General features: G+C 47.7%; 2 protein-coding genes across 4 annotated transcripts in view; one reads left to right on the top strand and one right to left on the bottom strand.

The window, feature by feature from the left end:
• CAPG (capping actin protein, gelsolin like) overlaps positions 1-23,341 on the bottom strand; it is a 119,960-nt gene that overhangs the window by 81,279 nt on the left and 15,340 nt on the right. The gene's annotated exons all lie outside the window — the stretch shown is intronic.
• On the top strand, positions 80-23,177 carry ELMOD3 (ELMO domain containing 3). 3 transcript variants are annotated; one of them, XM_084900268.1, is made up of 12 exons: positions 80-298; positions 2,643-2,928; positions 5,728-5,805; positions 6,743-6,812; positions 9,517-9,585; positions 10,437-10,522; positions 12,047-12,170; positions 12,420-12,542; positions 16,051-16,181; positions 19,303-19,379; positions 19,660-19,787; positions 20,399-23,177. In XM_084900268.1, the coding sequence occupies exons 2-12, from the start codon at positions 2,875-2,877 to the stop codon at positions 20,599-20,601; spliced, it is 1,143 nt and encodes a 380-aa protein (XP_084756394.1). In that variant the 5' UTR covers positions 80-298; positions 2,643-2,874; the 3' UTR covers positions 20,602-23,177. The 3 variants fall into 3 exon arrangements, with proteins under 3 accessions (XP_084756394.1, XP_084756396.1, XP_084756395.1); XM_084900270.1 differs by having other exon boundaries at positions 6,743-6,809; XM_084900269.1 differs by lacking the exon at positions 80-298 and adding an exon at positions 339-587.

Below are 23,341 nucleotides of genomic sequence, written 5' to 3' on the forward strand. Positions count from 1 at the left end.
CGGCGCTCCGTACGGCCGGGAGGCGGGTCGCGGACGCCACGCCCACGGGCGGTTCGCCCCTCCCCCGCCGGCGCGGGGCGGGCGGGCGCATGCGCAGTGGGAGGCGGCCGGCGGCGGCTGCGGTGGGAAAGCTTTGGGGGAGCGCGTCGGGCCAGCCCGGGGGCCCTGAAGGAGGGAATGTGGGGTGCCAGTGGTGGTCCCGGGGCGAGGCGAGGCTGAGAGGTGCGGGACTGAGAGAGAACCCCGACAGGGACGCCGGAGACTTGGGTTCCGGCCCGCGCTCGGCCGAGGACCTGAGGCAAGTGGCTTTGCTCAGTTTCCCCTCCGGAGAGAGGTGTCCGTGCGGGACCCGCTCGCCGCCGGCGGGCGCCCAGCTCCCCAAACTGGCCCGCGGTTCTGGCCGCGGCGCCCCCAGGGACCGGCGTTGCCGTGGGCGGGGCCTACGGGCGCCCCGGGCCTCCGGATGGTCCCGCGGCCCCTCCCTCCGTGGGGGCGGCCAGGGGACCGGGCGGGACCGGGGCGTCCAGCGACGAGCCTGATGGAAGGACCGGAGAGCTGCCATACCTGTGTGCGCATTTGTAGTTGAGGCGTGGACCCCGTTTCTAAATTAAATATATACTCAGAGAGTTTAAGCTCCAGCAAGCAGTGAGAGAGTCAAACCCCAATGAAGTCCCTTCTCTAAAGCGGATACACCATAAATACTTCCTTTAAAAAGGATCCATCTTACCTGGCAGCGTGACTCAGTGGTTGAGCGTCGATTTATGAGCCAGGAGGTCACCGTTGGATTCCGGTCGGGGCACATGCGGATTGCGGGCTTGATCCCCAGTGTGGGGTGTGCAGGAGGCAGCGATCAATAATTCTCATCCTTGATGTTTCTATCTCTCTTACTCTCTGAAATCAACAAATTATATATATAAAAGGAAGGCCATTTCCTTAGGTCCAGCTCTAAGGAACATGCCTAATAGAGATGGGAGTGACCTAAGAAATAACAGTTCTTGTGCGTTTGACAGTTTGCTCCTTTCTTTCTCTGATAAGATAGTCACTGTCTCTGTAGAAGCCCCCAGCAGTGCTCCAGCCAGAACCGAGGCCCTAGCAGGCGTGCAATGCTGCTGATGCTTCTACTCTGCTTGGCTCATTTCATGCTCGGTGCCAGAAGGGCTTCCTGAGATTGCTGTTACCCTACCTGCCTCTCACCTTCCCAAGGCTGGCCGGTGTATGAGTGTTTTGTCAGACGCTGTCATGGGGGTCAAGGAGGAGGGGGAAAAGGGAAGCAGATGCTGAGGCCCAGGAGGACGTAGAGGGAGCTGGTTCCTGAGCTGCCATGAGTAAGGAACGCTATCCTCTCTCTAAAGCACAATGAGCCAGATGCCCAGCCCAAGAGCCAGGAGGTATCCCTGCTCCTTGGGTAGGAATCAGTGTGTCCTACCCCCACGAAGAGTCCTTTTTGTTACTGGCAGCCAGTTCTTAGGAAATCCAAATTATATTCCCACAGTGAGGCTGACCTAGAGATGAGGCCCTTCTTAGACACTCGAGTCTGTGAAGTATGATGGTCAGTTGTGTGTGGACCATCTGTCCATTATGATCTGGCTTTTTTATTTTTATTTTTTAATAATTAAAGAGGAAGATGATATGAAGCTTGAATCAAAGGCAGTTTTTGTTTTGTTGGTATGTATTTTAGAGAGGGGGAGAGAGAGAAACATCCATTGGCTGCCTCCTGCATGCCCACTACTGAGGATCAAGCCAGCAACCCCGGGCATGTGCCTTAACTGGGAATCGAACTGGCAAATTCTTGGAGCATGGGATGATGCTCAGTTAGCTGAGCCACACCAGCCAGGGCTGACCTGGCTTTTTGTTGTGATGTATCCCGTTCTCCTGTGATGGAAGTATGGGCCTCTCCCTCTCTCTTCTGAAGATAGATATGGAATGAAAGGCTGAGTTAGCCAAACTGGCTAAGCAGCTGCAACATGTGCAATATTAATGACAACTGAAAAAGGCTAACATTGTGTTGCATTTTAAATTTCTATCATTGTAGGAACCAGGTCTAATAAGCCCCTAGACCCAAGCCTGAGCACTTCAGCTAAGACTACCTCTCAAGATGCCACCCATTAGCCTCACCTCTTTGATAAACTTCCCTAGATTAACTCCACTGTCAGAAACAGCATCCCACCACTGGCAGTGGTACTGCTACCTTTCGGATACTGAGAACCCAGCCCGTAGACTCCTGGAGGGTCCCCTTCTTTCCATCCAGTGGTATGGGTAGTAAGAGGTAGGCCTTTGACTAAGGCAGCTTATTAAGAATAAATTTACAGCCCAGCTGGCAAGGCTCAGTGGTTGAGCATGAACCTATGAGCCAGGAGGTCTCGGTTTGATTTCCAGTCACAGCACATACCAGAGTTGTGGACTCAATCCCCAGTGTGTGGCATGCAGGAGGCAGCAATCAATGATTTTTTTCTCATCATTGATGTTTCTATCTCTCTCCCTCTGAAATAAAAAATATTATTTAAAAAATAAAAATATTTTAACATTTTAAAAAGAACAACAGATTTTTTTAAAGTCAGTTTTTCTCAGCAGAAGCATAACTGAATGATGAAACCAGCTTTCTTTCTTTCTTTCTTTTTTTTTTTTTTTTTTTTTTTTTACAGGGCTGAGGCTTCAAAGACCTCAGGGACTTCTTTCAGTACTCACAGAAACCCACACCCTGGTGATGGCACAGAGGGACTGTTTTCTTGCTCTAAGTCTGAATGACTGCCAAAAAGGAAGGCAAAGGTGGAGCAGTTGGATTTCTGGCTCTCCCCATAGCTTCTAATCGCAGACCTTAATAAACTCCTTTCTGAGCCCACGGACAAAGCTCACTTGAACAAATGATTCTGAGTCATGAATGAAAAATCTTGCTCTTTCCATAATGAGGAAGAATTAAGAGATGGACAGGTAAGCAAGCACTTCTGTTTTGGGGGAAAGTTTTGGTGTGGGGTATATCATTAACAGTAATAAAAACATCAAGCGAATGTGGAACTTTATGTTTAGGAAAAACCCTCATTATAGTTCTCTTTGTTCTATTAGAAGAAGCTTCTATTCACCTCTGGGTCAGTTGCCTTTCTGAGAGCTTATTTTCTTAGTGGGTTGTGGGATTTGAGTTTTGGTTGCTTGGTAGAATGAGAATTTCAGTGAGGAATCTTTCTAAACATTTGTATTTCATTGATTCGGCCTGATTATCCTCAGACTCTTGGTTCAGAGTGACCTATCTCTGTGCAAGTTTTATCTTTCCCACTACCTTGCCTAGAAATGTTTTCTTCTTAGAGGAATGGAGAAAGAGATCGAAATTGATTTCTTGTTCCACTTATTTATGCACTCATTGGTTGATTCTTATATGTGCTCTGACCAAAAAATGTATTCCTAAGTGGAGCCTGTGGGATATAGTGGTAGGAACTACGACAAAGCCTTTTTGCTTTGGGGGTTGCCTTCACTGAATTAAGACAGGTGAGCTGTATTTCCAAAGGGAAGTCTTTGGACACTGGAGGGGACTGAACTGGAGAGGGAAAGGAAGGATGAAATGAACCCTAAGTACACAGACCCCTGCAGGGAGTTGTTCAGCATGGTGAATCACCAAGTATTTTTGATAACATAGTATTTTGTGCCTAGTACTATGTGAATGAGCATGGGAGATATAAAAGAAGTATATTAGTAAGAGACGGTCCTTATGCTCAAAGCAGCAGATTCTGAATGGGGACATAGGCCTTGGCAGAGAAATCTGTGGTGCATATATAACGGCTTTAGACTTAAGGTAAGTGAGATACCATTGTAGCCCCAGTTGGTAAGGTAGGCCACCTTTAGGAGGTTTTGAAGAAGGGAACTGAGGACACAGAGAAGTTGGAGGTAGGTGTGTATTCTAGAGCAGCGTTTTTCAACCGCTGTTCCGCGGCACACTAGTGTGCCTCGAGATGTTGCCTGGTGTGCCATAGGTGCAGACAAGACAAGAATTTTATAATTTTTCACTATTTTGTTTACTTAATATTTCATAATAAAGTAATTATAAAATACTTTCTTTGTGTTTATTTGATTCCTATTCAAGAGAATTACTTTATATATAGTCAATATAGGCACAGAGTTAAATTTTTTAACATTTTCTAATGGTGGTGTGCCTCGTGATTTTTTTCATGAAACAAGTGTGCCTTTGCCCAAAAAAGGTTGAAAAACACTGTTCTAGAGGAAAATCACATGACCCTAGAAATAGAAGTGAGAGTAATTGCAATAGTGTGTTCATTGGATTGAAGTGGTAAATACTAGTACTTAGGCACCATGAGGCCAGTTTTGGAGGAGTTGGCCCAGTTCTGATATGTTAGGAGGTTCATTCTCATCTCCCAGGGATAAAAAAAAAAAAAAATCAAAGCTTGCCGAAACCGGTTTGGCTCAGTCGATAGAGCGTCATCCTGCGGACTGGAAGGTCCCGGGTTCTATTCCGGTCAGTGGCATGTACCTTGGTTGCGGGCACATCCCCAGTGGGGGGTGTGCAGGAGGCAGCTAGTCGATGATTCTCTCTCATTGATGTTTCTGGCTCTGTCCCTCTCTCTTCCTCTCTGTAAAAAATCAATAAAATATATGTATATTTTTTAAAAAATCAAAGCTGATTTTAAGGAGTATTAGCAAAAATATGTAGAAGGGATTAGAGTAATGGGATAATCTAGGATTAGAGGGCTTTGACTTCAGCAATGATTCCTTTATTAATTATTTTCTTTTATTTTTACTTATTTTACAGAAAATAATACATTCACATAATTCAAATTTCAAAACATACAGAGTATAATCTACCCTTTGCTTTTTCACTTAATATGTCATGAAGATTGTCCCATATTGTCCATAAAGCACTTTCTTATTCTTCTTTATGTGTATAATAGGCTCTCATTTAGTGAATATGCTTTAATTTGTTTACTTAGTTCATTAGTGAACATTTTTTTACCCTTTTACTATTATAAACAGTGCTACAGTGAATGACACCATAAGCATTTTATTTTGCACATGGATGAGTATCTCTGTTAGATGAATCTAGAATGCAATTGCAGGTCCAGAATGTACAAAGAATGTATAATTTTGTCAGGTATTGTCAAGCTATAGAAGTGGTAACAATTTATTCTCTAGTATTTGGTGTTTGATAATACACTAGGTGAAAAAGTGTTTCAGAGTAGTTTTATTTCACATTTCTCTTATCCTGATTAAGATAGAGCATCTTTTCATATGTTTAAGAATTATTTGTGTTTCTTTTTATGTAAAATAGCCATATCTATGCCTGTTTTTCTACTGGTTTGGGTAATTTTTTCTTACTGGTTTTGGAACTAATTTTTAACATATTAGGTAAATTAGTGCTATATGGGTGGTATGAGTTGCAAAAAGTTTGTCAGGTTTGTTTTTTAAGCTCTCATAGGGGAAAGGTTTGGCTGAGCAGAAAGGCCAAAAGTGAGGGAACTGCCTCACTGAACTTCGCTTACTCAGAGACCTTTAAACAGAGCCAGGAAATCTGTGTAAGATTTCTGAGATAACATTAACTCAGCTTTTTGCAGGTTTTCTTAACATTAGATTAAACAGAAGCTTTCCCTTATAGTATTTCTTATAGTTAACTTCTTAGGAGTTCATCCATCTGTGTGTGTGTGTGGTACTGGGGAAAGGAGTGACATTTAAGCTGTCATCTTTGGGGCTGACATGTGCCTGGGAGAGTGACTTTGGTTTGTCTTTCAGGTCAAAAGTGTGTCTGCTGGGAACTCTCCACCAAAGGACAAGGACAGCAGTGCTCTTCTGGCTTTCAGAGGAATTCCTGTACATATTGCACTCACTTTAGTACCTCCCTCCAATACAAGTTTTTGTTGCATGCTATTAGGTGGTGCCAGGAACCCATGACACAAGATGGCATATACCAGTGGTCGGCAAACTGTGGCTCGCGAGCCACATGCGGCTCTTTGGCTCTTCTACAAAATACCATAGGCAGGCACGCATGTACAGTGCGATTGAAACTTTGTCGCCCATGTGCAGAAGTTGGTTTTCAGCTCTCAAAAGGAATTTATTTTTATTTATTTTTTAAATATATTTTATTGATTTTTCACAGAGAGGAAGAGAGAGGGATAGAGAGTTAGAAACATCGATGAGAGAGAATCATCGATCAGCTGCCTCTTGCACACCCCCTACTGGGGATGTGCCCGCAACCAAGGTACATGCCCTTGCCCGGAATCGAACCCGGGACCTTTCAGTCCCCAGGCCAATGCTCTATCCACTGAGCCAAACCGGTCCCTGCTCAAAAGGAATTTAAATCGTACAGTTGATATTTGGCTCTGTTGACTAATGAGTTTGCTGACCAGTGGCATAGACCCTGCCCTTCAGGAGCTCATACTGAGGAGAAGGGGTGTGGGGCACAAACAAACAAAAAAACAGCGTCTGTCTAGTAAGATAATTGCTCTAGTGAAGCAAAATATAAAGTGCAACGGGAATACCAAAGGCACATGCAGCCTTACTGAGTTGTGTGGATTTTGATTGTTTACTATGCATGGAAGGCTTACACGTCCCCAGATCACTTAACTTCTACATCAGAGTTGGAGTTTTCCAGGTGCCTCTCTTTAAGATTGGCTTTAATCAACCCATCAAAGTAGATTAGATCCTTCTGGCCCAAAGTTTCAGGGATATTCAGTACAATGGGTGGGGCATGTTTGTGTGGTTGGGGGGACATGGATCTACCCTTACACTAAAGATCACTGCCCTGCAGATATCGGAGTTGAAGAACCATAGCCTCCTCCGAGCCCTGACAGCAGACACTAATGGATGGGCTCCAGGTGGTAAGTCCCCTTCAGGGCCCTTGGAGCTTGGGGGGCCCAAGTCAGAGCTGACCATAGATCTGCTTTTCATCATTTGAATTTCTCAGTACTTGTCCTACAGAATTTTGCAGATTTATCATTATTCAAGGAAAATTAGAATCAACACTGGAGGAGTCACAAGATCTGAGTTATAATCTAGCCCTGCTAGTGACTGATTACTATGTGCCTTTGGGAAAATAATATAATCTCTGTGCCTACAGTAGAAATAGTAAAACCTCCTTTATCCTCAAAAGGATATTATGAAAATAAATAAGACAGTATATGCAAAAGGGCTTTGAAAAAACATCTTATTTTATCTGCTTTATATGGTTCTTTCCTACATTACTGGGTGGGCAAAAGCAGGTTTACGGTTGTTCGTATGGAAAATAATACAGTAATCCATATATAAGTGCCTAATATGCAAATTGTCCCCTTGTGAGTTCGACCAGGAGACCAGGAGTTCGATTGCTTACTATGACATGCGCTGACCACCAGGGAGCAGTGTGGAACAAAGAAAGGCCCTGGCCGGAAGCCAAGGAAGGGAGGCCCCGGCCGGCCAGCAGGCTCCCATCAGCCCTGATTGTGGGCCAGGCCTAAGGACTCTACCTGTGCATGAATTTTGTGCACCAGACCTCTAGTCTATATACATAAAGGCCTAAGCCACCAGTCAACTGGCTGGTAGCTATGATGCAGACTGGCCACCAGAGAGCAGACATTCAACACAGGAGTGGAAAACACAGGCATGGAAACATGGAACAAACTGATGAATCTTGGAGGGAAGAGGGCGGGAAGAGATTAACCAAAGATCTTATATGCATACTAGAGGCCCTTGGTCTGGCCTGTGTGCACCTACTTGCAATCTGGGACCCCTCGGGGGATGTTGGAGAGCTGATTTTGGCCTAATCCCTGCAGGCCAGACTGAGGGGCCCCACTAGTGCATGATAAATATTAATACAAATATAAACTTTGTTTTGCTTACAATTATAAACCTGCTTTTACCCCACACTGTTTGTTGTTGTTGTTGTTGTTGTTGTTAATCCTCACCAGAGGATATGTTTTCCAATGATTTTTAGAGTGGAAGGGAGGGAGAAAGGGAGAGAGACATAGATGTGCAAGAGTCACACCAATTTGCAACCTAGGTATATGCCCTTGACTGGTAATTGAACCTGTAACCATTTGGTGCATAGGCTGGTGCCCTAACCATTGAGCACACCATCCAGGGTGAAGGGGTTTTTTTTGTTTTTTACTATCATGGTAGATCGAGTATTCTATATTCTGTTGAAGTTATCCAGCTTGGAAGCCCTGAGGTTCTGTGTCTGCTGCCCCACCCAGAGTTTGGGGCTGATAAGATTGAGTTTCCCAGAGTTCCAGACATTCAGGACCCAGGACCCATCTGATCTGCCACCACTCTTCACTGCCCTGCTGGGCTCAAGCCCACGACTGTGTCCATGATACTAACTAACATGTGTTAAGCACTTACCTTTGGGCCACATATTCCCCGAAGAGGTCGAAGAGTTACATCGACCGCATAGTAGTCCACGAGAGGTTACCGATGGTTAAGTAACTGGCCCAAAGAACAGCTAATAAATGGAGATGAACTGTTCACCAGCAATAGGCTCTAGAGCAAGCATGTCAAACTCAAAGGCTAACATGGGCCAAATAAATGAGGCATGCGGCCCGTGAGTCACGAGTTTGACGTGCTTGCTCTAGACTCAGTGTGCTTTCAGCAACCATCCGCTACTGCTTCCCAGCCACTCTTCCTCATTGTCCACTGGTGTTTTGAGTTCTTGGTAGAATTTTATTTAATTTGCAAGTATACTTTCAAAATAGTTTATTGTCACATGAGGTCCTCAGCCATGAGTTCAAGGCAGAGAGGAACTGTCTTAAACTGCTTTTGCCACTGAGGCTAGAGGGATCTCAGTTGTTGGTATTTAACTGAAGTCTCTTCATCCTTTCCACTATTTATTGATGTCCTCCATAGCAAATGGGAAAAACCAGTGACAGTACACGCCACTAGAAATTTGGGCCAGAGAGTGACAGCTGTGGTTTGGAGAAAAGGGCCATGTAGTGGCTATAGAGAGCCTATCATGCTGTTGTTGTTTTTTCTTCTACTTCCCCCCTCTTATCGTGCTTTATTCATTCATCAAATATTGAGCACGTGTCATGTGTCAGGCACTGTCCTAGGTTCTGGAGAGCCTCACCCTCATGTAGCTCCCAGTGCAGTGGGAGAAAGATGGTCACAAGACTGATAAGGCATCCAGGTGAGGGTGGTAATCAAAATTAACTGAAGGATGAGAAGGAGTTACACCAGAAGGGATTTCAGTTGACGGGCTTGCTGACTGTCATCAGAGGGAGAGCAGTCTGTGCCACAGCACTGGAGGTGGGAAGTATGGAGAACCTTTAGGTAGCCTTTATGTCAGACAGCAGAGTTAGAGAGGTAAAAGGGTCCAGATTGTGAGTACTGAGATGCTATGCTAAAGAGTTGAGTTTTACCTTGAGAATTATGGAGAATCCCTGGAGGGTTTTGACCAGGGAGCCAGGGCGGGACATCAGATCTGCCTTTCTGGAAGCTCACTCTGGCAGCCTCATGAAGAGGGTACCTGAGGGCAGCAAGACCCAAGGCTGAGGGCTGACGGTGAAGCAGACTGCCCGGAGCTCAGAGGGTCTCCTTTTCTCACTGTTGCAGTTGTGAGCCCAGAGGTGCTCAGAGCCCAGGAAGAATGGGAAGCCGTGCAGAACATCCAGCCGGATACAGGTAACTGCAAGAATGCACTGTCTCCACACAACCTGCTGCTGGTCAAGGCACTGTCCACACATGAGGCTAATTTTTCTGTGACTGAGATTAGGAGACAGTTCCTGAATGGCCTTATTTTGGCTGAAATAGAATAAAAACTCTTTCCAAATCTAACAGTGACTTTCTGGAAGAAATGGGAATGAATGCCATGGGGAAAGGGCTGCCATCTACCCAACCCTGAGAGAACTCAGGGAGGACGGTGGCATGGTCAGCTTCTGTAGAGGGATGAGGTTAGCAGAAGGACGGAGGCGGGCGGCCAGCCCCTGCATAAGGCTGAGCAGGTGGTTCACTATACAAGGAAATCCCTGGAGTTGGGGGCTGAAGCCATCTGCTGGACGGTTCTGAGCTTCGTAAAAAATTCTCACATCTCTTTCTGAGAGCTACAGGAAAGCAGAACTAGCACCATATGGGAGAGACGTTATTGTTAACTTACAAGTTAATTCCCTGTGGACAGGAACACAGGATAGAGAGAGGTGTGAGAAGGGGCAAAGTAGGAATTAGGAAATACCCCTGAGCAAAACTGTGGCACACCCTTTAGTGTGTACCTACTCCACTAGTGACACCCCCTCACAGATGAGTGGAATTTAGGGAGCACCTGAGGGGCAGATCCTTCCCTACTCACAGCATAGATCGGCTTGCAAGCCTCTGACCAGCCTTGTCTGAAAGGGAAGTTGATCCAGCAGCTTTGGGTGTCTGGTGTTTACAGCTGGAATCTGAGCTTAGAGGTGACAACTGGAACGCCTCAGTGAATGCCTGCTGACACTGACTACTGTTACAAATCCTGGGTTTCTGCCTCTTCCCTTTTGCCACAGGAAGCCAGACAGACCAGCCTGCACAGCTGATCTCCTTCAGTGAGGCCCTGCAGCATTTCCAGACCATCGACCTCTCCTCCTTCAAGGTATGACATAGGGAGCTTTGGGATCTCCACTTCTTCCCAGGAACCAGATTTCTATCCCACCAGGACAGGGCACTGGGCAAGCAGATGGAAGCTTCCAGTTGAGGGTCCTGTCTCACCTAGAAAAATCTTGGGGTACAGGTTCGTGGCTGCCAAAGACCCTTGTTGCATGCAGGACCCCCGTGGCCTTTCTGGGTCTGTGCCCAGAGCTCTGGTGGCCCTGTCATACCGAGGTCCATGTAGCTGCTCCCTGCTCTTCCCTGGTAATGATGCAGAGGTCTGGAATCAAATACTCGGTAGTTCCTTGAGGAAGCAAGGCAGCCTGTCCAGAGCTGAGTAATTAATGGCTAATGTATTGTAGGAAAATACCCCATTCTCTAAAGGTATTAGAAGCTATCAGGGAATTTAAAAAATATGTAGGATTGGGAAAAGAAAGAATCCTATATAATAAAAGGCTAATATGCAAATCGACCAAACGGTGGAACTACCAGTCACTATGATGCACACTGACCACCAGGGGGCAGACACGCAATGCAGGAGCTGCCCCCTGGTGGTCAGTGCACTCCCACAGGGGGAGCGCCGCTCAGCCAGAAGCCAGGCTTACAGTTGGCGAGCACAGTGGCAGTGGTAGGAGCCTCTCCTGCCTCTGTAGCAGCGCTAAGGACCCCTTGGGGGGTTCTGGACTGCGAGAGGATGCAGGCCAGGATGAGGGACACCCCCTCCCCCTCCAGTGCACAAACTTTCGTGCACCAAGCCTCTAGTATTGAGAATAAAAGCTGGCGAGCTTTCTGGGGCATCTTGAGTGACCAGAAGTAAGTTTAGAGGAATGTGATTTCAGATCTTGTACCTAAAACCTGGCTCAAGAGAGAGGCTGAGAAGATAGGAATCAGGTTGCCAGAAGCTACCCAGATCAGTTTGTTTTAAGTCCCTGGCAGCAGCCCTGAGCAATGAGAAGCCAGCATGGCCTGGTTTAGGAAGTGCTGGTAGTGATGGTAGCAGAAGGCTCTAGCTCCCCTCAGAGGTACCCAGCTCCAAAAAAGTCTCCACTCCACTCCTGTCCCCACTGACTATCTCATCCTAGAATTTGAGAGCGGTGCTAGACTTTATAAATTACGTCCTTTATGGAGAGACACAGGCAAATATACAAAGGCTATGCAGAAGCAGCCCTGCTAGGAAACCTGGTCTGGTGTTTGTGAGACCACATGAGGGAGTCCCCTTAGCCAGCTTCCTTGACAGTCGATGGAATAGCTAGTTCTGGAAGAGCCTGAAGGACCAAATGTACACAACTGACTGATATGCTTGGGGACATCTCTGTTTACAAAGAACTTAAGAGCTGGGAGAGCCTGTCTCCAGAGATTCTCAGATGCTTCACAGCGTCTGCCCCCTTTTTCCCTGGCCCAGAGACCAGCCACTTAATGGGAGAAGTATGTCTTTCTGAAAGAATAGTCCCTGTGCTTAGCCTAATGAGAAGTTCATTAAAGCAGGTGAACCCAGCATGCTACCCATTATCCGCAACTTTCTCCCCAGAAAAGGATCCAGCCAACGATTCGAAGGACTGGGCTTGCTGCCCTCCGGCACTGCCTCTTCGGGCCTCCAAAGCTCCACCAGGGCCTCCGTGAAGAAAGGGACCTGGTCCTGACCATTGCTCAGTGTGAGTGCACTGGCGCTGCCACCGAGCAGGTGCTGCCGATGAGGTCAGGCAGAGAGCGCTGTTTGCCCACCCTGTTACTAAGCCTCATCCAAGGGTCTTGCATTTTCCATGTTGATGTGGGGAGCAGGGGCTGAGAGTGAAAGTCTGGGAGAACAGGGTGTCTTGAGTACAGTCTGGATCTATCTTGAGAAGCACTTAGTCTTCCTTTGAAGGGGAAGCCAACTGAAACATGGGTGTGTTTTGGGACAGGTGGCCTGGATAGCCAAGACCCAACACATGGCCGAGTCCTCAAGACCATCTATAAGAAGCTGACCGGCTCCAAGTTTGACTGTGCCCTCCACGGAGATCACTGGGAAGATCTGGGCTTTCAGGGTAAGAGAGAGGAATGGTTCATCTTCTCTTCTTGGACCCCTGATTCCGGGACTAGAGTGAGAGCCCAGCACCATGGGAAGGGATATCGGGGAAAGCCTTCCAGGAAGAGGGTAGAGCATAAGCAAGGGCCCTGACATGGCGCTTGCTCGCCTCGGTTAGAGAAACAGCGTGGCTGACGTGAGAGGAGAGTGGCAGGAGAAACGTTGACCGTCGTCAGACACTTACTCTGAGGTGGAAACTGCTGGAGTGCTAGGGTTTGGAATCTGGTTTTCTCTTTTTCCTCTTCTCCATTAATATTGATGAAAAGTTTGCTTTATTTTTGAGTGAAACAAAATTATTTCACCTGCTTTTGGATTATGCTACTTTTTTCAAAATCATACCAAATTAATTTGTATAGAATAGGAAAATATCTTAATTTTAAAAGGAAACTTTATATACCCATGATTAATTGACAGTCTGTTGGTATTGACAACCTGTTTAAGTCCCTTTATCCTTCCTCATGTATAATTGTCCTAAATATGTCCTCTATATACACTGAAAATCATGTGTGTTTGATTTTTGTTTCAACCATTAAACAACTTAAGAATCTCAAGAGGAGAGGCAAAATCCATTGTATTTACTTTTCCATTGTTCTTTCTTCCTTTCTGATATCCCATGATTCTTTTTATCATTTCCTTTCTGTTTTAAAACATCTTTTAGGAATTTTCTTATGTAGGTCTACTGGTGATAAATCTGAGAATGACTTGATTTTCCCTTTATTTCTGAAGGGTAATTTTCCTACATGTAGAATTCCATGTTGACGGTTCTTTTCAGCACTTGATAAATGTGCTGCTACCTTTTGGGCTTCATGGTTTCTGGAGAGAAAGGTGCTATCATTTTTATTTTTTTACATTTTTATTAATTTCAGAGAGGAAGGGAGAGAGAGAGAGAGAGAGAGAGAGAGAGAGAGAGAGAGAGAGAGAGAGAGAAACAATGAGAGAATCATCGATCAGTTGCCTTTTGCAAGTCCCACACTAGGATCGAGCCCGCAACCTGGGCATGTGCCTTGACCATGACCTTATGGTTCATAGGTTGATGCTTAATCAATGAGCCACGCTGGGCATTAAAATATATAATATATTTTTATTGATTTCAGAGAGGAAGGGAGAGAGATAGAAACATCAATGATGACAGAAAATCATTAATTGGCTGCCTCCTGCACACCCTCTACTGGGGGGGATCAAGCCCACAACCCAGGAATGTGCCTTTGGCCGGAATCGAACCTGGTACCCTTTAGTCTGCAGGCCAATCCTCTATCCACTGACTCAAACCTGCTAGGGCACTGCTGTCATTTTTAAAAATAAGCTTTTATTGATTTCAGAGAAAGGAAGGGAGAGAGAGAGAAACATCAATGATGAGAGAGTCATCGATTGGCTACCTCCTTCATGCCTCCTACTGGGGACTGAGCCCACAACCCGGGCATGTGCCCTGACCAGGAATTGAACCATGACTTCCTAGTTCAATTCACTAAGCAACACCGGCCAACAAGCTACTGTCATTTGAATTATTTCTCCCTGATAGTTAAGGGGTTGTTTTTTTCTCTTTATGTTTTCAAGATTTTTATTTTTTGTCTTTAGTTTGCAGTGTTTTGATTATGATGTGTCTTGATGTGAATATCTTTCACTTTATTCCATTTGGGGTTTAATCAGCTTCTTGGATCTTTTGCCAAATTTGATAAATATTCACCCATTATTGCTTTTGAGTCCTTTTTTCACAAAAAAAGTACTCCACACTTTCTCCTCTCCTGTGGAACTCGGATGGCACAAATGCTAGGTCTTTTGTTATTGCACCACAGGTCCCACGGGCTCTATAGCTTATGGATCTCTGGAGTGCTCCTCATTTTGTTTTGTTTTTTCCCCTCATTGTTCAGATTGGGTAATTTAAATTGTCACTGATTCTTTTCCTGTTTTAGCTATTCTGCTGTTGAGCCCATCCAATGAGTTTTTAATTTTAGTTATATTTAGTGAGATTTTCATTTCTTTTCTAAGTGTGTTAGTAATTGCTTATCAAAGGCATTACCAAAGGTTTAGTAGCTATAACAACATAAATCGAGGAGTTCTGTCATTCAGGTCTCACTGGGGTAAGGTCAAGGTGGCAGTAGAGCTGCATTTTAAAAAATATATATTTTACTGATTTTTTACAGAGTGGAAGGGAGGAGGATAGAGTTAGAAACATCAATCAGCTGCCTCCTGCAACCCCCTCCCCAAACTGGGGATGTGCCCGCAATCAAGGTACATGCCCTTGATTGGAATTGAATCTGGGACCCTTCATTCCATAGGCTGAAGCTCTATCCACTGAGCCAAACCAATTAGGGCCGAGCTGCATTTTTTTTTTAATAATTTTTTTCTTTTAGTTTTTATTTTATTTTATATCCTCAATGAGAATTTCCTCGTCTTTTTCACCATCTAAAGGCTACCTGCATTCCTCCTCCTTCATAGCATCTCACTGAGCCCCATTCTATTCTCCCATCTTTTTCTGACTGTTTCTGCCGCCCTCTTTCACTTTCTACATTGGGCCCTTCCAGATAATCCTGGGTAATTTTCTTATCTGCTAATTAGCAATGTTAATTCTACCGGCAATCTTAATTCCCCCTTGGCCTGCAACATTACATACACATAGGTTGTGGGGATTAGGACAGGGACAGTTTGGAGGGGCCATTATTCTGCCTACAGCAGCAGCTTAAACACCTTTTTTTTTTTTTTTTTTTTTTTAATATATTTTATTGATTTTTCACATAGAGGAAGAGAGAGGTATAGAGAGTTAGAAACATCAATGAGAGAGAATCATCGATCAGCTGCCTCTTGCACACCCCCTATTGGGGATGTGCCCGCAACCAAGGTACATGCCCTTGACCGGAATCGAACCCGGGACCTTTCAGTCCACAGTCCGACGCTCTATCCACTGAGCCAAACCGGTCCCGGCTTAAACACCTTTTTCTGGTGTTGCTGTCTACTTATTGCCTTTTCTCATCCAAATTGTGATTTTCTTTATGTAACAAGTGATTTTTTTTATTGTGTCCTGAACATTTTGGGTATAGTGTAATTCGACTCTGGATCTTCTTTAAGTCTTCTATTTTAGCAGGCCTCCTCTGATACTGAGCCAATGTGTGTGTGTGGGGGGGGGGGGAGAGGGGGGGGGAAGGCTGTGACCTCATTACTGTCAGATTCGGAGGGAACCCAGTTACCCCACTTGGCCTCCACTAGTACCACTGGCTGGGAAGGGCAGGGGCACCTCATTATTATTCCCATATGGCCTCTACTTCACTTCCAGTGAAGGGGCTCCTTAGCACCAGGAAAGGGTGAAGTCCCACCTCTCTGACTGCCCTGCTAAGGGGTGTCCTGTCACAGTCAGTCAGGGAAGGCTAGGCTCCCCACTTGGCCTATAACTAAGTCATTGACGCTCCCGGGAGCAGGCATTTCATTAAGTATTGCTCTCATCACCCTCAATTTCTTCCTGGTTTCTGCTATAGGAGCAAATCCAGCCACAGACCTGAGAGGAGCAGGCTTCCTTGCCCTCCTGCATCTGCTGTACCTGGTGATGGACTCAAAGACCTTGCTGATGGCCCAGGAGATTTTCCGCCTGTCTCATCACCACATCCAGGTGGGGCTCTGGTGGGAAGCCAGCAGAGAGGGCTGTGGAGCTAGGACCTGGGCTCAGGGCTCTTTGAGCAGCCAGGCGGGCCTCCCAGGTAAATCTTTCTCATTGCTGAGGGCTCTTAGGACAACTGGGAGAAACCAGGATTGGTCTTCCCTGTCAGTGCTGGAGTCTGAGCTCTAGCACTCATTAGCATGAGTGTCAAGCATTGCCTCAATTCCCCAGGGCCTCAATTTCCTCATCTGTAGAATGGAAATCATGGAGGATCCAGCTGGGTAGTTGGAAAAATTAAAGGAGATAATGTACAAAAGCACTAGGCAACTCACCACCCCCCTGGGAAATCCCCAAGTCTGAAGGAAAAGAGTCCGCCTTGTGTGCCCAGGGAAGGTTTGCCTCTGGGTCAGGAGTTACTGACGGGCCAGAAGTGGCTTTTGTAGCCCTGTCTCTGTCCAGGTCTTCTCCCTGGGGTTGGGTTTGATGGTTTTCCCAGTTAGCAAAGGTGGTAGGTATTCCTTCCATTTTATTTTATTTTATTTTATTTTATTTTATTTTATTTTATTATTATTTTTAATATATTTTAGTAGATTTTTTTACAGAGAAGAAGAGAGAGGGATAGAGAGTCAGAAACATCGATGAGAAACATTCATCAGCTGCCTCCTGCACACCTCCCACTGGGGATGTGCTCGCAACCAACGTACATGCCCTTGACCGGAATAGAACCTAGGACTCCTCAGTCCGCAGGCCGACGCTCTATCCACTGAGCCAAACCAGCTAGGGCTATTCCTTCCATTTTAGAAATGAATTTGATCTGTTCTTGCCATGTATCCCCCAGATTTGTGGGACCTGGAACTCATTCACTAAACAAATATTTATTCAGCACCTCCTGTGCTAGTTATTTTTCTTGATCTTGAGATACATCAGTGAGCAAAACAACTCCAGCAGAGAAGACAAGTAAGCATTATACATACACTAATGATGGGAATGTTAGAAAGTGATGCACGTGCTAAGGAAGAAGCACAGGTGGGCTAAGGTTTGGAGAATGTGGGGAGGAGTTACAGTATTTTATGGATGGCCAAAGTACCTCCCATGAGAGGCAAGAAGGGGTGAGGGTGTCAGCCAAGCTGGTTTCTGGGGGAAGAGCATTCCACACAGAGGGAGCAGGTGCAGCCCAGGTCCTGAGGAGAGTGTCTGGCATGTGAAGAATAGCAGGGAAGCTGGCTGGAGCAGAAGGAGGAAGGGAAGGAAGGAGGAAAGGAGGTCAGAGGTTAATAGGGACCAGATGGCGCCGTGCCTGGTAGGTACGATAAGGGCTTTTGATTTTGCTCTGAGCGAAATGAGGGTTTTCAGCAGCTTGGAATACATGATCCAACTGGAAAGGTTTAAATGGATTCCACAGCTGCCCAGTGGAGGATAGTCTAGAGCAGCAATTTTTAACTGACATGCCGCAAGAATTTTTAAAACATATCCTACCTATTTAGTCAGGGTTTTTATTGGGGGGTGGCTGTGCAGGCCCCATCTGTAGCACACACCAGAATTCCAGAGTCACAGAGGGAAAGCAGGTGTTTAACGTAAGTCATATTATTTGCACAGAGTTTACACAGTGAGTCATCCTGAGGGACTGGCAGGCGTCTCTCACAACCCAAGTGCCCAGATGCCAGCCAAGGGCTAACCTTGTATGCAGGCCTTTCTAAGGATAGCAGTCTCAGGCCGCTGCGTTAACTCAAAGTGCATTTCCCTTTTTTTTTTTTTTTTTCCCAATATATTTTATTGATTTTTTTATAGAGAGGAAAGGAGAGAGATAGAGAGCTAGAAACGTCGATGAGAGAGAAACATCGACCAGCTGCTTCTAGGGATGTGCCCGCAACCAATGTACATGCCCTTGACTGGAATCGAACCTGGGACCTTTCAGTCCGCAGACCGATGCTCTACCACTGAGCCAAACCAGTTTCGGCTGCATTTCCCTTTTTATTTTGAGAGATAGGAAAGCTATCTCAACGTTTGGGCGGCTTTAAAAGGACACACAGCTAGCAGGTGGCCAGGCCAAGATCTGGAACCCAGGCATCACGGAAGACCCTGAGAAAAGCTGGGAGGGGCCAGGAAACCACTGACAGGTCAGGCGGTGATGTCCACCAAAACCTACATCTGCACTGTCCACCACAGCAGCCGAGCACGTGTCGCTGTGAGCACTTGGAGTCATGCTAGGATGAGCTAAAGAAGTGTAGCATTTTACATTTTATTTAATTTAAATTTATATTTTAAAAGGTGCATGTGGTTAGTTGCTATCATACTGGACAGCACAGTATATCATAATGTAGTGAGTCTCCTTCTTGAGGAAGTAGACTGGATAGACTGGGACTCTTGGTCTGTCCTCAGTGGATGCCCTTGTGTACATTCAACAATGAAAACTAATGTGACATTTGTAAACATTTTTCATTTGCTTTCACGTGTGTGTGTGTGTGTGTGTGTGTGTGTTTTGGTTATTAAACAGGAAGGAATTTGCTCCTCTAAAAATAAAGCTTTGAGGTGGACCCTGCAGGGCATCCTGAGGCCCACCCTGGTGAGAGCTGGTGGGACTCCATGCTGCCTCTCGGGAGTGCTCAGGCCTCTGCTCCTGAGGGATGGGGTGTCCAGCAAGTCAAGGCTGACTTTCTACGTACTTGCACCTTCTCTGTCTGATTTTGGAGGAAGCTCTATGAGCAAACAACCAGAAGCCTACGGAAGGGAAGGAGAGACTTTAAGAACCTATATAGTTAGTTAGGTACCTGGGCCTCACTCTCTCATGTTCATCCTAACCCCAGGGGGTGATGGGTAGGTGTGGTGAAGGCCAACAAGGGCTCATGGGTTGGGATGTTGAAGAAGCCGGAGAACTCTCCCAGGGGTTATGCAAACCAGCTTTGGAGTGAATTGACCCAGTTGGAATCCTGGTTCCGCTGCCTTAAGAAAGGTATTTATTTCACCAAAGCTTCCGTATCCTCATCTGTGAGATGAGGTCATTGTGAAAATCCGTAACATCGTTGCTGCCTCTGGGCCAGGCTGCCTCTGGGCCCTGTAGACCAGGCTGGTTGTGGAAGAGGGAAACCCAGAAGGCGAGACCTGGGTTGGCACTGACCTGCCACTTCCATTCCAGCAATTCCCCTTCTGTTTGATGTCTGTGAACATCACCCGCATCGCAATCCAGGCCTTAAGAGAGGAGTGTCTCTCCAGGTGAGTCCTCCCACTGCTCATTCCCCCGCCCCCGTGACCCCACCAGCTGATTAGGACCCAGCAGAGCCTGGTTCCCTCCCTCCCGCCTCATTCTCCCCAGCTTCCTTCCTCACCGCTGGCTTCTGGGGGCAGTAGGCAACGTCCATGTGCACCGGACCCACCTGCCAGCCCATCTCACCCTGAGCTCAGATGTGAAGGCTGCCTGGGGAAGGGCTCTCGGGAGGGCAGTGGGGAAAGGCACCCGGGTGCCAGCCTTTGTCCATCACCGCCCTTCCTGCAGGGAGTGCAATCGGCAGCAGAAGGTGATCCCAGTGGTGAACAGCTTCTATGCTGCCACTTTCCTCCACCTCGCCCACATCTGGAAGACGCAGCAGAAGACCATCGCCGACTCGGGCTTTGTCCTCAAAGGTGTGCTCTTCTGTGGAGGCCTGGCTCTTCTAGGGCGACCCAGGGTGGTGACCAGACTGGGTTTGGCTGCAGTTCCTTTCCAGCCCACCCTCTGGAGCAGGGGTCTTCAAACTACGGCCCGCGGGCCACATGTGGCCCGCAGAGGAGTCTGATCCGGCCCGCCAGGTTTTTTGGGCAGTGAGCGCAGCCGAGGTGTTACAGTAGGAATTAGTAGTTCATATAGTCCGGCCCTCCAGCTCTCTGAGGGACCGTGATCTGGCCCCCACTTTAAAAAGTTTGAGGACCCCTGCTCTGGAGCCTTCTCGCTCTCCCTTGTCTGCCCCGCCTCCTCCCTTTCTGCCCTTATACCTGTGGTGATATTTTCTGAATCAAAAGCTGAGTCCGACAGTGGACTGACTATTCAGTCGCAGTTGTCCTGGGCAAGGTAGAGTGTGTGGTCCCTGTGGATCCTGTGGTCCCTTGATCTCCCTCCATGGTGAGCTCCCCATCTTAGAGGCCTCTTTCACCTCTCTCCATGGGACCCGGGCTGGGGTACTCCTAGAGCCGCTGGGCCCTGGACTGTGCATCCAAAGCCCCCTCAAGCCTTTTGTTCCCAATGCTCTCTGTTCCAGACTTGGAAGTCTTGGCCAAGAAGAGCCCACGGCGGCTGCTCAAGACCCTGGAGATCTACTTGGCTGGAGTATCGAAGGGACAGACCTCCTTGCTGGGAGCACAGAAGTGCTGTGGGGCACCAGCCCCTCACTCCAAGGACCTCACTTTCACAGGCGTATGTGACCTGCCACCACACTCATCCGAAGGCATGTGGCCGGTCTGACCGCCGAGGCAAACCATGTCAGGGACACCTGGCTGGACCATGCCCCTTCCCATCTCAGCAGAAGGGACGTGGAAGCTCCAAGGCCTGGTCGGGGGAGCCAAGGACCTCCTCCTCATGAGACACAGGGGAAGTCAGGCTTGACACACCCCCTACAGATGTGCCTCCTTTGCTGTCATCTGAGTTGGGCTCCAGGTCTCGGTGAGTGAATGGATTGTGAGGTGGGAGAGTCCCATCGGGATGTTCCACACGCCCCCAGGTGGGGCTTTGAGACCCCTGGTGGCCATACGACAGGGACCAGACAGAGACATAGGCTGGTTAGAATATGAAGGGAGGTGGCAGTGGCAACAGCCAACAGGGGGCAGCATGAACCAGAGCAAGACGCCTGAGGCCACAGCTGGGCCCGCCTTCCTCTCCTCCATCCCCCAGGCCAGTATAAGAACCCCTGGGGGCTTCTGGCCTTGCATTTGCCCCATCTCCTCTCCTCCCCGGGGTTCATGGTGCAGAACAGGGCCTTTGGCCGAGTCTCCATTGCTGCCCATCCTCACTGCCTGCCGGCGGGGCTTCCCCAGGAGGCTGTGCGGCGCCCATCTCAGGCGGTTTTGTAGCCTGGTTGGGAGAAGGAGATCAGCAGTTACTGAATAAAAAAATTGTTCTGGGATAAGGTTTCCACGTGTTTCCTCCAAGATAAGCCTTATTTATGCCTTCCCCAATCCCTGCGAGAGCCAGGCCCTCCTACGGGGGAAGGCCCTGGCCAGGGCTCCCGGAGAGGGCGCTGTGCCCTCACCAAACCACTGAGTGCACGTGACGCCACCCTGCACTTGCAGGTCGAGACCCTTACACTCCAACCAGTGGGCGAGGTGAAACGGCTCTGGTTAAGACTGGCTGGTGTGCCGTGGCCAGTTGGGTTCACTGTGTAGAGCATTGGCCCATGGACTGAAGGGTCCGAGTTCGATTCCGGTCAAGGGCACATATCTGGGTTGCAGGCTGAATCCCCGGCCTGATTGGGTACATGTAGAAGGCAACCAATTGATGTGTCTCTCACATCAATGTTTCTCTGTCTCTCCCCCTCCCACTCTCTCTAAAAATCAGAGGAAAAATTTCCTTAGGTGAGAATTTAAAAAAAAGAAAAAAGAAAAAAAAAAGGATTGGTATGAAGTGCCCACACTGGTTTTTTCCTGCACAATTTGTTTCTGGGGAAGCTGGCTGTTCCTTCAGTCACCAAACAGCCTCCAGGCCAGGGTACCCTGAGCTGGGCGGGGGCCCCGCTGCACTGCTCTCCTGTCCTCTGCCCTCCCTCAGGTAGAGCGTGGAAGACCCTGTCCAGCCCCTGCAGGCCTCTCCAAGGCTGGCCCTCTGCAGGTGGGGGCATCACAGGGGTGAGGCTGACACATGGCCACGCCAGTGGGGGCGGGACTTGTCAGTCAGCAGGATGCCTGGTGGGGCTGGCAACGGGCCCTGCAGTGTGCCGGGTGCTCTTTGCCCGGCCTGAACTAATCCATCCTCCAGTCGGGGCTTAGCTGACCGGCAGAGATGCAGGGAGATTGGTGGGTTGGAGTGCAGAAAGGCCGCAGCCCAGCCTCCACTTCGGTGTCAGGTTCAGTGTTTCCTTCCTGCCGATTCCTTCCACCTGCTCTGAGACCGGCTTCTCAGCAGACCTGACACTCAGCCCGAGCACTGCCAGGGCCGGCCACGTGGGCCTGTCGCTGGAGGGGAGGCCAGCGGCCTCGCAGGTGCCCTCTTCCCACTCCCTCCCTGTGCAGCGCTCTGCTCTCCAGACAGCAGACCGCTCACAGCTTCACAGCAGTAACAGTCCAGTCCAGGGATCGAGTTCTGTTGAGGACTTTTGGGTGGGCAGGGGAGGGGGAAGGGCGTTAGTCTCTAAAAACTCTGAAGAAGTTGCAGAACCCTGGCCAGTCTGGCTCAGTGGAGAGTGTTGGCCTGCAGATGGAAGGGTCCCAGGTTCAATTCTGGTCAAGGGCATGTACCTCAGTTTCAGACTCCTCCCTGGCCCGGGCCCTGGTCAGGGCTTGTGCAGGGGGCAATGTGTTTCTCTCACATTGATATTTTTCTCTGTCCTCTCTCTCTTTCACTCTCTCTAAAATAGAATCAATTAAAAAAAATATTCTTGGGTGAAGATTAAAAATAAATAAAAATTTAAAAAAATGAAAAAGTAGATGCAAAAATCTTAATCTGTATTTTTGGGCAGGAAAAGGCCTGCCTAGGCCTTTCATGGGAGACTTAAAATGTTTCACACCCCTAAAGACGTCAGAACTACAGGTTTGGTGCAACCCCTAACTCCTTTTAAAAATCATCCCTGAAGCTTCCAGTCAAGATAGCTGAGTCATGCTCTTTAAAAAACTTTCCGCTGGCCGAAACCGGTTTGGCTCAGTGGTAGAGTGTCGGTCTGTGGACTGAAGGGTCCTGGGTTCGATTCCGGTCAAGGGCATGTACCTTGGTTGCGGGCACATCCCCAGTAGGGGGTGTACAGGAGGCAGCTGGTCGATGTTTCTCTCTCATTGACATTTCTAGCACTCTCTATCTCTCTCCCTTCCTCCTCTCTGTAAAATATCAATAAAAAATTAAAACAAAACAAAAAACTTTCCCCTGGTCCATGCTCTGTGTGGGCTGTCAGGTGGAGGACTGGGCAGAGAAAGGTGGCTATCCAGGGAGCCGGTTTTTTATGCCTCTTGGCACAAAATCAACAAGATGAACTTGATTAGAACTTCTCTTTAGAATGGAA

This window comes from Pipistrellus hanaki (genome assembly GCF_964339955.1).
Source record: "Pipistrellus hanaki genome assembly, chromosome: 12".
Lineage (NCBI taxonomy): Eukaryota > Metazoa > Chordata > Mammalia > Chiroptera > Vespertilionidae > Pipistrellus > Pipistrellus hanaki.